Source organism: Thermobia domestica, chromosome 14, assembly GCF_964235325.1.
Source record: "Thermobia domestica chromosome 14, izTheDome1.hap1.1, whole genome shotgun sequence".
Lineage (NCBI taxonomy): Eukaryota > Metazoa > Arthropoda > Insecta > Zygentoma > Lepismatidae > Thermobia > Thermobia domestica.
In genome coordinates, this window is record NC_137467.1 from 83419910 (window position 1) to 83433778 (window position 13869).

Below are 13869 nucleotides of genomic sequence, written 5' to 3' on the forward strand. Positions count from 1 at the left end.
TTTTCAGACCAGCCATTCTGAATGAGATTTTCCTGGATTTTCCTCATTCACACCAGGCAAATGCCGGGATGGTACCTAACATATAGGTCCCAGGCCGCTTTCTTCCTCGGATAGTGTGATCGCCGCGGGACGTCATCTCTCATACATGATGGGTAGCAAGGGTAACTTTGGGGGTGCCCATTCAGATGCAGAAGGTATTTATGAGGATTTTTTAAAAAGACAAATTGAATTCAAATTATGCCAATAATTGTATATTCATAAATACAATGCGGGGGCCCACATGAGCTTTGTGGGGGGGGGGCTCGGCACCCCGGCACCCCATGATCGGTGCCCTTGCTAACATGTGCATAGATGCCGAAAGCCCAGAATTCTAATTCCTAATCCTATTCTTATTCGGATCCTACTATAAGCTGTAAGTCCACGGCTCTTAGAGCCTTTGTGTGGACATAATAGAAATAAGACTTTATTTCTACCATGTTGTGTGGAAAGGAATATTAAACTCTAAACAAACAAACAAACAAACACACCTAAAAGGTCAAGGTTTCTTTAATTTTCTTCACGCGACGATTCGTTATCTCAAACTTACCATAAAAGTTCAACTACTCCATGGTATATATGAGGACATGCATGCGTGCATGCGTGCAGGATATGCATGCATGTAGGATATGCATGCATGCAGGATATGCATGCATGCAGGATATACATGCAGGATAAGCATGCGTGGTCCACATGCATTATTTTACAAATTATTTGTTCTTGTCTTTACAAATTATTTGTAGTCTTTGACCGATGGGAAGTTCGGTCTCTATATCTGGAAATTCCAAAAGAAAATAAGAAGGCCGGAAGCCGTCACGTAATTTTTTTAACAATAAAATCTTTTGCCTGAGCATATCACGTTAAGAGAGGAAAAAACTAATTTGCGTAGAAAACTGCTGGGGAAAACTCGATATTTAAGTAAACGAATATTCACACACAGTATAATGTCCTAAGCAATGTTACTAATAATATGATTCATAGAAGATTGACCTTGGTAGTAAGATTCTGTAATATATATATGCACACACACTTAACTGAATTGTGTAAAGTTTTGTTTTTGTGCAAGGTCACACGGGGAGTGTGACGTTTCGTAGCATTAAAAACAACGAAATCCCATCCATGTGCTTGTAACTGGTTGACCTTAGGTGAATCTTGTACCTTTTGCAGCAGACTTAAGTTGCAAGCCAATTTCAGTTTATGAATTCAGATGTTGCCTTCTCTTCATCGGTGACGGACCATGGGTGCGTCTGCGGCCGAGAATAGATTATCTCGTGGTCCCACATCCACGTTGGGATTGTGTACGCTCTTCCTTTTATTAGCGGTTTCAAAGACAGTACTTGCAGAACCCGAACTTCTTAAATTTCATTCTCAAAATACCTCGGTTTCAGATTCTGGCGATGTTGTTGTGGAATACGATGTACGACCTGCAGATAAAAATAGAAAATTTGAGCAATATGGCAAAGATATATTTTTGTCATTGCCTGTGTCGGCGTATGTACCAGCGGCAGAAAGTGTTACCAATGAACTTTGCAGAAATCATAGCCGAATTCTTCTACAAGAACTAAGGAACTTCACGTTATGGGCAGTTCAAAGTAAGTTTCTCATATGGTTTCCTTTATTAAGTTGTTTAGCCATATATAGGGAGTTCAGAGCACAAGGGAATCAAGTGCAATTACCAAATTTGAGAGAAAGAGAGAGAGAGAGTTTGTACGGTATGCTTAAGAGCCCTCATCACTGAGAAGTTAAAATACCGCTAATTTTACAGTAATTATGTGATATCTTCAAGTAGATAAAATATAATCGAAAAGTGGAACAAGACTTCCCTAGACAGTATTATTTTGCGTGAGATACCGTTATCATGACTCATTTATCTACTTTCGATTTCCAGCCATTTAGAAAATCGGCATTTATTTTCGAGTTTCTAAATAACAGCAAACGAAAAGCTACTAGGTGATTCGTGATAACGTTGCCTCATGCAAAATAACATTGTCTAGGGAGGTCTTGATCCACTTTTCAATTATCTTTTATCTATTTGAAGATATCACATAATTATTGTAAAATTAGCGGTATTTTAATTTCGTAGTGATAGAGATTCTTAAATACATAGTAACGTTACTTTTCTTTTACATTATAAGACGAAATACATCCAAAATTATCAAAAAAGTGGACTTGATTCCATTATGCACTGAACGCGCCATATATCTATATCTAAATATTAAACGCGTGTAAAATATCTTCTCAAATCGTTATTACAACTGAGACCTGTAGCCAGGTCTTGTAATGCAACTGTTTTCAAGACAAAATAATGTGATGAGGAACGCCCTATACTATGCGAAGTAATTTTGCATGATACTGTGAATGCCCTCTAACCATACAGGATAAAGTCTCAGTATTTCTCGAAATCCACGTAGTGGCCCCGTGACTAACTCTCTCGTTTGTGGTGCTAATGCTCTGCGAATCCCCAGGAGGTTACGAGAGACTGAAAGAGGTCCGCAAACCATTTTATTTTCATTAAAAGTTTAGCTTATCATGTTGATCACACTTGTGGTTATTTGTAATGTAAATTACCTATGTTTCAACCAATTAAGAAGAATAAAATACTAAAAGATTTCATCACTTGTCAAATTAGATGAATGATGAATTTATTTTTTGTTATATCTAACTGGTATGATTGCATTTCTTAGAATAACTCTATTTAAAATAGCACTGTATTGTTACAAACAACACATTTGAAATTCTACTTTACCGTTTAATAATATGCAAAATACATTTTTATTTTTTATTTAACGGGGGGGGGGGGTGGAGAATTAATAATCGCTACAAGCACGCCCGTAGCCAGCCCAAAAATGTAGGGGGCCGATAGAAGCTAGGGGAGCCCAATCCAACCATATTATAGTTCATTTGCAAGCCTATCGTGAAACTTTTAGGGGGGCTTGTCCCCCTAGCTCCCCGTGGATACGGGCCTGGCTACAAAGGGTCCGCGATATCAAAATAGTTGCGAAAAGCTACTGTAGATGCTGAGCTACTTTCCTACCAAATTCCATTCAGATCTAGCCAGTAGTTATTGAGAAATAAAGTACCACATGTAAGCAAAGTCTGTCCTACGCCAAGCTTAAGCAGGAAATAGGGCCGGCTGTACCATATGTGCAACACGTGGAATTACACCGGGCGCAAGTTTCGAGGGTTGGCAAAATGTATCATAACTACATTATTTAAAATAAATATTTCTTGTTGGGAACCGACTTCATGATGATGGTAGTTAAATTTACTAAGCTGACCTTCTATTTGAATACGACATTCATAAATCATGTTTAGGACGTAAAATGAAATGAAATTTGAGTTTTACGTCCCACGGTTATGCCGGTTAGGCTAAAGGAGACGGTGATTATGAGAAATGAGTGAAATGAAGAAAGTGGGAGGAAACGGGAGAACCACGAGAAAACCCACGAGCACGGTGTTTGTCCACCACAAAGTCCACACGGCGCAAGCTGGGATCGAACCAGGGACCCCCAGCACCGGAGATGAACGCTCTACCACTGAGCCACCGCACCCCCAATGTTTAGGACGTATTAGTTTAAGGTTACATGGACAGTGCTAAAGCAAATGGCTAAAACAAATTCCAGCATGAATTGCTTGAATGTTTTCAAATACTCCTGTTCCATTTAGTTAGTTATCTCAGCTTTGATATGAAAACTAGTCTTGTCTTTGTCATAAATAAGTTCCATATCATTTGTCTGAAGGTGAAAACAATTTTTTTTTTTTATTTTTAACAGATGTAGAAGGAAAATCAAGAAATAAAGATAAAAGAGATAATTGCGCTGGAATTGTAAACTGATATATTGAGATTGAAGCTCGATATTGAATTCTACAAAAACGATTATCATTTTTCACCTGCATATGTGTATTTGCTTTATCTTTCACTAATATAATAGATTATTATTATTAAAAAAAAAAAAAAAGAAAACAGACACAACGAAATTGTATTTGTAGTGTTTAGGCCTTTCTGAGTGCGAGTGCATTTTGTCTTTCCTTCGGTGTTTATGAGGGGTAGCATACTTAAAATCTTGTGGCTTTTAAGATTTGTTCTTCCTGAAGAAACGAGGTCGGCAAATGAAACCATTACATAAGACGGCAAATTACCTAGGGCCAGCCCTGGTTACTTCCCAACCAAATTTGGTTCAGATGCGAAAAATAGTTATCGAGAAATAAAGTACCACATACAAGTCGAGCCGATCCCACCCTTTCCTGGCTAAGCCCGGCCACCAAATTGTCTATAACAATTTTTATATCTTAAACCATGGGCTACTTGTCCATAATTTGGTTCAGATACGGCCAATAGTTATCGAGAAATAAATACCACATTACCACATATACACCATGCATACATCTGAAGTGAAATTATCTCGTGCGTGCTTACGACGGGAGCTAGTAATATTATTATTATTATTATTATTATTATTATTATTATTATTATTATTATTATTATTATTAATAATAATAATAATAATAATAATAATAATAATAATAATAATAATAATAAAGCAAAATATGCTCATTTGAACTATAATAAAATTCTTGTCAAGAATTATGCATAATAAACCATTGAATCACACGAATAAAATACAAGAAGGAAAAGAGGGGAATGCATGTAGATGCCTAGTGGCATAAAACACAAGGTCGAAATGAGAAAACAAATTCCCTTTCTTTCTGCTTTCCATCATCGTATTAAACACATTGATTATGTCATTAGCTTGAGTTACTTAAAAAAGAAAGAAAGAAAGAAAGAAAGAAGAAAACAGAGTTACATAACGTAACCGTTGTACGTTAAAGGAGTTAATTATAATTTGCTTATATCAAGTTCATTGTCCTTCTGAAGTAGCTGGCACTAATATCTGATAATAAGTATATACTCAAAAAAAAAAAAAAAAAGAACTTACTGCTCTTCAGTAAGATTACATAACTTTTTTTTTTTAATTTAGTGAATAGCTTGAAGACAATGGCAAATATTTAAAAGAAAACGTTAAAAGTGAGACAGGTAGCACCTAGAAAAACGCTATTAAATAAAAATAATAACTGTTTTCTTGTAAACATATTTGTTTATAGACCAAAAATTTGGGTGTGTAGTTTATGACAACGTAACTGTTGGACACTCGAAGAAGTAACGCTCATGTCACTAACAGAACTCGTCAACACTTGGATAAATTTATAATTGAAATCTATCTATCTATATTATGGTGGATTTATGTTTGTCTCCAAAGAAAAATGTATATGTTTGTCACCAATCCTTTCGACAATGAGATCTCGAACATCACAAGTGCTAGAAACGTGCCGTTTTCGCTGATCGATTCCAAATTCGGTGTCGTTTGTAGCGTTCTAATTGAATAATTAAAAATGTGGCCGTTATTTCTTTATTACATTTTTAGGGGTACACTGGAAGTGTTCGTTTTTTTTTTAAAAAAAAAAAGCATTATACCCTGCGAGTTATATATTCCAACATAACATTATTGTATATAGTAGTTGTATATCTCTCAGGCGTTTGTTTCATGACCAAAAGATTATGAAAAACGAAGGTGAATCTTTATTGCTTATAGTGTTTTGCCTAATGAACACCATATATAACTGACATTATAATTAACTGTATATGTGATGTATTTGCTTATTACATACTGCATGCAAGAAGAAAGAAAACACTGGTCATACATGAATCAGAAACTCCAACCGGAAGTCGGCTCAAATCTTGCAAATGAGAAAAAAATCTACCCTTTATGATACCCGTTGCAGATTTTTATCATGATGTCTTTCACTTATGTCTGTAAAGGAATATGTACAGATGTTGAGAGGAATAACAAGGAGATTCATGCTCATATGTGAATGATGCGTTGTGTAGAGAGCGCAGGTTCAGCTATTAAAAATTAAAATGACTACGTTCGTGACTTTTTAACTCTTGAACCGACCGACCGATCTCGACCAAATTTCAACATAGATGAGGTTCTGGTCTGGGGTGGTTTCTGTCATTTCACTTTGAAGGTGCAATTTAGGGAAGAGAGAGGGGAGGGAGATACATATAAATGATCGGAAATGACAGATATTGGTGTGGAATCCATAGTTTTCGGGGTCGCTGAGATAAAGAGTGACACTTCCCATGCCGTTTAAATCAAAATTCAGCCCTGCAACTTGGGGAGGCGATATATATGATTCTATAGGTATAAAATGACCGAAAATGGCCGATATTAGTGTCGAATTCATAATCCATACCAACGGAACATATTACTTTTTTTTTTTTATTTTAACTCAGCGAAGCGAGTAATTGACGCTAATTTTTGTACTGATTTGAAGATGCTTAATCCAGTGGAATTAGTTTTGAATCAAAAGATCCAATATATTTCAATCAAAAATTTTCTTGTATGCCTTATAATCAGGAGAACTACATATAGTGTACTCAAACCCAAACTATCTCTTAACTCAGTATGATGCGCTTATCCTGTAGAAAATACGAAAACACGATTTAGAGGTCGTTCAAAAATTTTGTGATCTCTGAGCCAAATACTAATAATTGGTCAAGATCACAATCTTTTGATCCATTTTCTCCCTAAAATTCATGTTTAATATCCATGGAATTACGAGAAGAGTGATGTTAAAGTTGGCATATAAATAAATATCCCCTATTTTCCCCTTTTCAAATCTTTATTAATAGGGATGCGTACGAGACAAGATTTGAGGCTGTCTCGTCTCGAAAAATGTGCTGTAAAAGCGATGTCTCGACTCGAAAAATATATATTCCTCTATTGAAAGAGCTTTGTCTCGACTCGAATTTTGTCAGAAAAATTCTGTCTCGACTCGTCTCGTGCGCATCCTTATTTATTAAAGAAGAATATCGCAATTAAGAATGCTTTGTAGCCGTAGTTAGAGAGTGTGCTTTTGACCCGTGTAATCCGGAGTTCGATTTTAGGTTCAAAATAACATAATTTTCAGTGTTAACCCATCATTATAAAGCAATTGAGGAGATTATGGAACTAAAAGCTAGTATGGCCCATGAGACGAGAAATAAGGCTTTCTCGTCTCGTCTTGTCTCGTAATTTTTCTGTCGAATTCTCGTCTCGTTTTAATTCTCGACTTGACATGTAAATTTAGGTACAAAATTTATGGTATGCTCATCCTCTGAATTTAAGTTTTCAGAATCACGTAATTAGAAATTTATCCATATTAGTTCATGTAATAGCGTTTTTCAGGTACTATTTCGGTAGTTTTCCTAACTTTTGATGTTCTTTGTCTGCGATTCATTGATTTAGTGATTAATTTAGTCCTTTTCAGCAGTAAGGCTATATGAGACGTGGACCTTTAGCTTAACGTAAGATCCGGACTACATGCGCTTCCACTGGGAATCGAAGTCAGGTCTCTTACGAAAAAGGCGCGTACCCTAACCGCTTTATCCACGAGGGAGCCGTCTGTCTTTTAGTTATCAACTCAAATTATAAAAAGTGGGAGCATGCTTAAAGAATAACCATAAAAATTAGGGATGGCCAAAATATTCCGGAATCCGGATTTTGGAATCGGAAATTTCACTTTCCGGATTCCGAAATCCGAATTTTTTTCTGAATTCTGGAATTTTCCAAAATCCAGATTTTTTTTCGATTTTACTTTCCGGATTCTGGAAAGTAAAAATTCCGGAATTGACCTCCCTAATAAGAATATATACTTGCTAGCAAATTTCTCAGTCTTTTTGGTATCTCAACCTCCTCTTGCTTCCACTTATTAATCCTCGGAGTCAACTCAATAACTATTTGATTCATGTTATCTTTGGTTCAGTAACTTAAAATAGATCTAGCACACAGCCTCTGAACAAAATACCATGCTTTTATTAGAATACCGATGTCTAACAGGATTAGGATTAGGAATTAAATTTCTGGGCTTTCAGCATCTATGGTCATTCAGCCCGTCACGTTTGAGGGATGACGTCCCTTGCGATCACACTATCCGAGGAAAGGAAAGAAAGAAAGGATTGGGGGAGAAAGAAAGCGGCCTGGGACCTGCATGTTAGGTACCATTCCGGCATTTGCCTCATGTGAATGAGGAAAACCTTACTCAAGATAGATAGCTTGAAAAACCTTTTATACTCTTTCGACCGAGCGTGCCCACTGGAAATCGAACCCGGGTCCACTCGCACTAAGGCGAAAGCGTTAGCGTCTACACTACGCGAGGCCACGTCGATGTCTAACAGTTTCCCCAACTAACTAGATCCTTGGTTTTATCAGACACATTATCTGACGAAAGTTTAATTAGTTGGCCAAAACTGTTAAGTCTACACATCAATATTTTAATAAAATGAAACATTGTCCTTTGCTCAGAAGCTGTGTATTATTTCTATCTTGTTAGCAAAACTGTCGGTTCTTGAAGAAAATTCTTTTCCGCTACAAACTAAGGAAACATAACATAAAACATGTACTAATTTTTGTATACATATAAATATTTTAAGTTTTCTGACCCATAGATTGTAGCGATATTCTTTTTTTTATCTATGTGATTTTCCTCAACAGCCGCCACTGCACTAAAGTGTATAGCTCTTTATCTAGGATTTCACTTTCTAAAACGTTGTAAATTAATTTTCTGAATTCAGTTCACTTATGTTTCCCTGTGACCTAAAGAAATTCAAATTTTACAAATATACGCTCTAATAACTATCTCAATTTTTTGAAGTTACTACTACTAATAATAATTATAAAAATGGCACTGTGGCTCAGTGGTAGAGATTCATGGTGTGAGGGCCCAGTGGTTCGACCTTAGGCCAAGTGAGCTTTCTGTGATGGATAATATGGTATGGATAATACCAATTATTAGGATAACAAATAACTATTCGACCAATTATTAGGATAACAAATAATTATTCGACCAATTATTAGGATAGCAAATAATTATTCGACCAATTGTTAGGATAACGAATAATTATTCGACCAATTATTAGAATAACGAATGATTATTCGACCAATTATTAGAGTAACGAATAATTATTCGACCAATTATTAGGATAACGAATAATTATTCGACCAATTATTAGAGTAACGAATAATTATTCGACCAATTATTAGAGTAACGAATAGTTATTCGACCAATTATTAGGATAACGAATAATTATTCGACCAATTATCAGAATAACGAATAATTATTCGACCAATTATTAGGATAACGAATAATAATTCGAAAAATTGTTCGAATAACGAACAATCATTCGAATAATGAATTCTTCGGATATTCGGATACTCGAATAACAGAAGAAAAATTGTTTGAATAATTTTAACAACACTATTAAGAACAGTAGTAATCCTACAATACATTCTCATTTCTTTCTCTAAATCCTGTTATAGACGATCAAATATTCAATCAAATATTTCATCAAAGTGGAATTTGAACGTGTACGAAATCAAGTTGTATGCAACTTTTGGGTTGGTTACAACATTTGGTACTACTGTTCTAAATTAGAACTTGTCCTATTTCTATCCAACATTGTACCAAAGAAAACAAACGAAAATTGCTATGTGGTGGCGTTAAAATTGAGAATAACGTAGACACGGAAAGTAGTTGACATTCTTTTGATGCATACTAGCAGTAATCTCTTTTGTATAACTATAAAATTAAAGAATATTAGGGCTAAGTACTGCAGAGACCTCCCAAAATTGATGTAGATTAAGGATATTCCGTGAAATTAAAAAAAAAAATCTTCTACTTTTCTTGATTTAAATGATTTCTTAAGACGTTCTGGTATGTCGTTACTTTGACAGATGCTCAGATAATTGCGTACAGATTGTCAATATGAATGCATATGATGTGTCTGGAATGATTATGTACTATCTTATTATATGTAATTATTTCTTCACGAAATTCATTCGTAGTGTCTTACAAATTGTTTCTTAGGGTAGGAGTTGCATTCATGAATGCAGATTCACTTTACGAGGACTTGCTTTACGGTATAAATACACATGAAACGAATATCATTTATAATAATAATAAAAAGAATACCATTAATAAAAAGACTGCAGAAAGTTCAACTTACGTTAGGTGGCCATTAAATGCGAGGATTATATTTAACCGACTCAGAGCAGGAGCACAGCAGGGGACCCGCGAGTTAGCACAGGGTTGGGTTCGCAAGAGGTAGGGGCATCAGTGACAGAGGGTGAGGAACATGTAAATAAGGATTGTGCGAAAAACATTTGATGTTGCATGAAATCACATAGGTTAGAGCACGTGCAATATTTTCGCATTTCTAAGTATAAATTAGTGGTTTCTTACACTGTGAAAAATTCCTCCGGAATTTAGTATCCTACAGAATCCTCTTTCATATGTACTCTCTCATTTTCACTATAAAACCTAACATTTTTTCTGACGAACTATTTATTCTTAATCAGTGCCCCGAAGTTACAAAAGTTACTTGAAAATTAACTGAATTAGACGAAATTTAAGCATCGGACTTATAAATACAATATAGAGTCATACATACTTACTGAACAAGAATGGAAGCATAAAAATAAGAAGTACTTGGGAATAGCAATAAAGCAAGGAAACGAGACAGAAGTAACTGTGAGTAATCATTCTATTCATTTCTACAACCTTATTCATTATAGTTACACTAGCATGTGCTACTATAAAATTACACACATACGTTCAACCTAACCTAACAATTGAATCAAAGTATATAAACAAATGAGCAAGGATATTCATCTTTATACATGTATTTGATCATTTATAATGGTTGCAAAAGTTTTAGCCCAAATTACCATCAAAGCCCAAATTACCATTACTTATTTGACCAAATTACCATCAAAGAAAAGTTTGATACAATTGATGGGAAACTATGACGATGTATAATAGGCTTAATGGCTTCTATATGATTGTTTTGTTCTGCTGTTTTCAATTTTAAATCTCTCTCTCTTCTGAATAACATAGATAATTAAGTTAACAAAACACGTATGGAAGGAAACAGGTTTTCTTGTGAAATGCTTAGACGATTAACGAACTCTGAAAACGAACAGCTAACAAGAAAGAACTACCCTAATACGTTTGGTCTTGTCTTATCCTTTCGAAGCTTCTTTTAAAGAAGTTTGGTTTATCAAAGCTGCTTTACATACTTACCTATCCGTCCGTCCGTCTGTTTGGGAGACAAAAGAAAATCACCATCAATGTTGGCCAGGATTAACAAGTAGAGGGGTATCAAAACTTAGGAATTGAGTTCATTAATGGAGTTTATATTCAAACCGGAAGTAGCAGGAATCAAACATTTTCAGTTTTAACGTTGATCGCTATACAGCAAAAACAGTAATAGATACCCAAATGCTGTTCCTGAAATCAACCAAACGTTGATTGCTATAGAACAAAAACGGTAATAGATACCCAAAAGCTGTTCCTGAAATCAACCAAACGTTGATTGCTATAGAACAAAAACGGTAATAGATACCCAAAACCTGTTCCTGAAATCAACTAAACGTTGATTGCTATAGAACAAAAACGGTAATATATACCCAAAAGCTGTTTCTGAAATCAATTAAACGTTGATTGCTATAGAACAAAAACAGTAATAGATACCCAAAAGCTGTTCCTGAAATCAACCAAACGTTGATTGCTATAGAACAAAAACGCTAATAGGTACCCAAAAAAGCTGTTCCTGAAATCAATTAAACGTTGATAGCTATAGAACAAAAACGGTAATAGATACCCAAAAGCTGTTCCTGAAATCAATTAAACGTTGATTGCTATAGAGCAAAAACGCTAATAGGTACCCAAAACCTGTTCCTGAAATCAACTAAACGTTGATTGCTATAGAACAAAAACAGTAATAGATACCCAAAAGCTGTTCCTGAAATCAACCAAACGTTGATTGCTATAGAACAAAAACGCTAATAGATACCCAAAAAGCTGTTCCTGAAATCAATTAAACGTTGATAGCTATAGAACAAAAACGGTAATAGATACCCAAAAGCTGTTCCTGAAATCAATTAAACGTTGATTGCTATAGAGAAAAAAAACGGTAGTAGTTACCCAAAAGTTGTATTCTGAATCAATTAAACGTTGATTGCTGTAGAGTGAAAATGGTAATAAATACCGAGAAGCTATTTTCTCTAACCGATTAAACGTTGATTACTATAGAACAGAAATGGCAATAGATATCCAGAAGTTGTTTCCCCTGCAGCAAATTAAACGTTGATTGTTATAAAGCAAAAGCAGTAATAGATAATCCCGGCATTCTGAGTCATATTCTTCATATTCCTAGAGCAGAGTCGTTTTGTGATCGCATGGATGACAATATAGTAATGTTGCTGATGAGCTTCAGGTAAATAATTGGGGTTAATTGAAAAGGAAATTGATTTAAGGTTCGCTTTTTTAAAAGGTTCAGCGGTTTATTAGTTTGATACTACTTCTAAGCAAGCAGATTTTTGGGAGTTAACCTACGACCAGTTCCAGCAAAGGTTAATAACTGCCTTCAAGGACGCGCTGTTGCCACAATTAACAGAGCTAGAAATGCGGATAAGGGAATGAAACTAGGAGGAAAGCATTTTCTCATATATTTATGCTAAGCGGATCCCCGTGGAACTTTATTTTCCTTTGCATCCTCGCTGCGAAAACATTTTCTTTTTCTTTTTGAAAAGATATTTTGATATTTATATTTCTTTTAATCCTTTTCAGATTTCTAATAATTGTTATAAATCTTCCACGTGTTCAGTTTTTATACTCAATCATCAACTTTGCGGGGAGATCATAAGACACTACATATCTTGTGGTTCTTGGTTCGATTCCAACAGACGGAGTTTTGGATTTTTATCATCTACGGCTACGAATTATTTTTTACTTTGTCTCTTTCCTCTCTTTATGAAGAAGCATTGCTTTTGTAGTCTAAAGCTTTACAGAAACCTTTGATTTATTAAATTAGTGCAATAGCAGATTTCTTTAACCCCTTTAAGCCCAACTTATTTTTTGTTTCAGAATTTAGTAATTCTTTCTAAACATTAATTCTGACCCCATTTTAATATATTTTGAGGATTTTAGTGGTAGCAGATGGACTGGTACCAGGTCCTTATTGTACAAGACGAAATAAATCTATAGCAAATAATCCATTAACAAAAAGGGACAAAAAAAATAAATTGTCCTCATTTGAGAACAGTGGACTTAAATGGGTTAAATCACAACAATGTTTCGTCAACCTTACTTGTTACTTTTCCCTTTTGCAACCTGTTATGTTTCTACTTTTGTCAGGCAATGTTTTCTGGCTTCCTTGTATCAATAAACAATACTTCAGGATATTGCACATATATTTAGCTCTTTTATGAAACAATCTCCGGCTGGCACTCTTCAAGTTCGGAACAGTGATTTCGTCGATATTAAGGATTTGTAATGTTGCCACGTCTGTGATTATCTCTGAGTTGGAATTCGTCAATGTTATTTCTATTTATTGAGATTTGGCTTTCCGATTACGACTTCCTCAGAGAGAAGCCATGCACGGAGCTTGAGGTTGATACACCAGCAAAGAGATCTATGACTCATCCCAGGGGCGGATCCAGCGATCCCCCCCCCCAAGAAAAAGAGGCAATTTTATTATTTTATATAAAGAGTGGTAGATAACTCCACCGAAAAACTTTGGGAGGCAATTCCTTATACGAAGTGAAAGAAAAAAGTTCTAATAAACATGGGCCGAAAAACGTCTCCGTTCAGAGTTACGATCCACTGAAAATTCGAAAAATCACTTTTCAAAACTCCCTAACTTAGAAACTATTGGACCTACCCCAAGCGGTTTAAGGAATTACACATGAACTAGTAAGTGTTTCATCTAAATATCCATGTTTTACCATCCTC

General features: G+C 35.2%; 1 protein-coding gene across 1 annotated transcript in view; it reads left to right on the plus strand.

Moving 5' to 3' along the window:
- The first annotated feature begins 1273 nt into the window (after positions 1–1273).
- Positions 1274–13869, plus strand: part of LOC145669888 (nose resistant to fluoxetine protein 6-like) — a 53878-nt gene continuing 41282 nt past the window's right edge. Inside the window, exon 1 of the mRNA XM_081738235.1 lies at positions 1274–1628. Coding sequence (XP_081594361.1) covers positions 1274–1628 — 355 coding nt within the window. The remainder of the gene's footprint in view (positions 1629–13869) is intronic.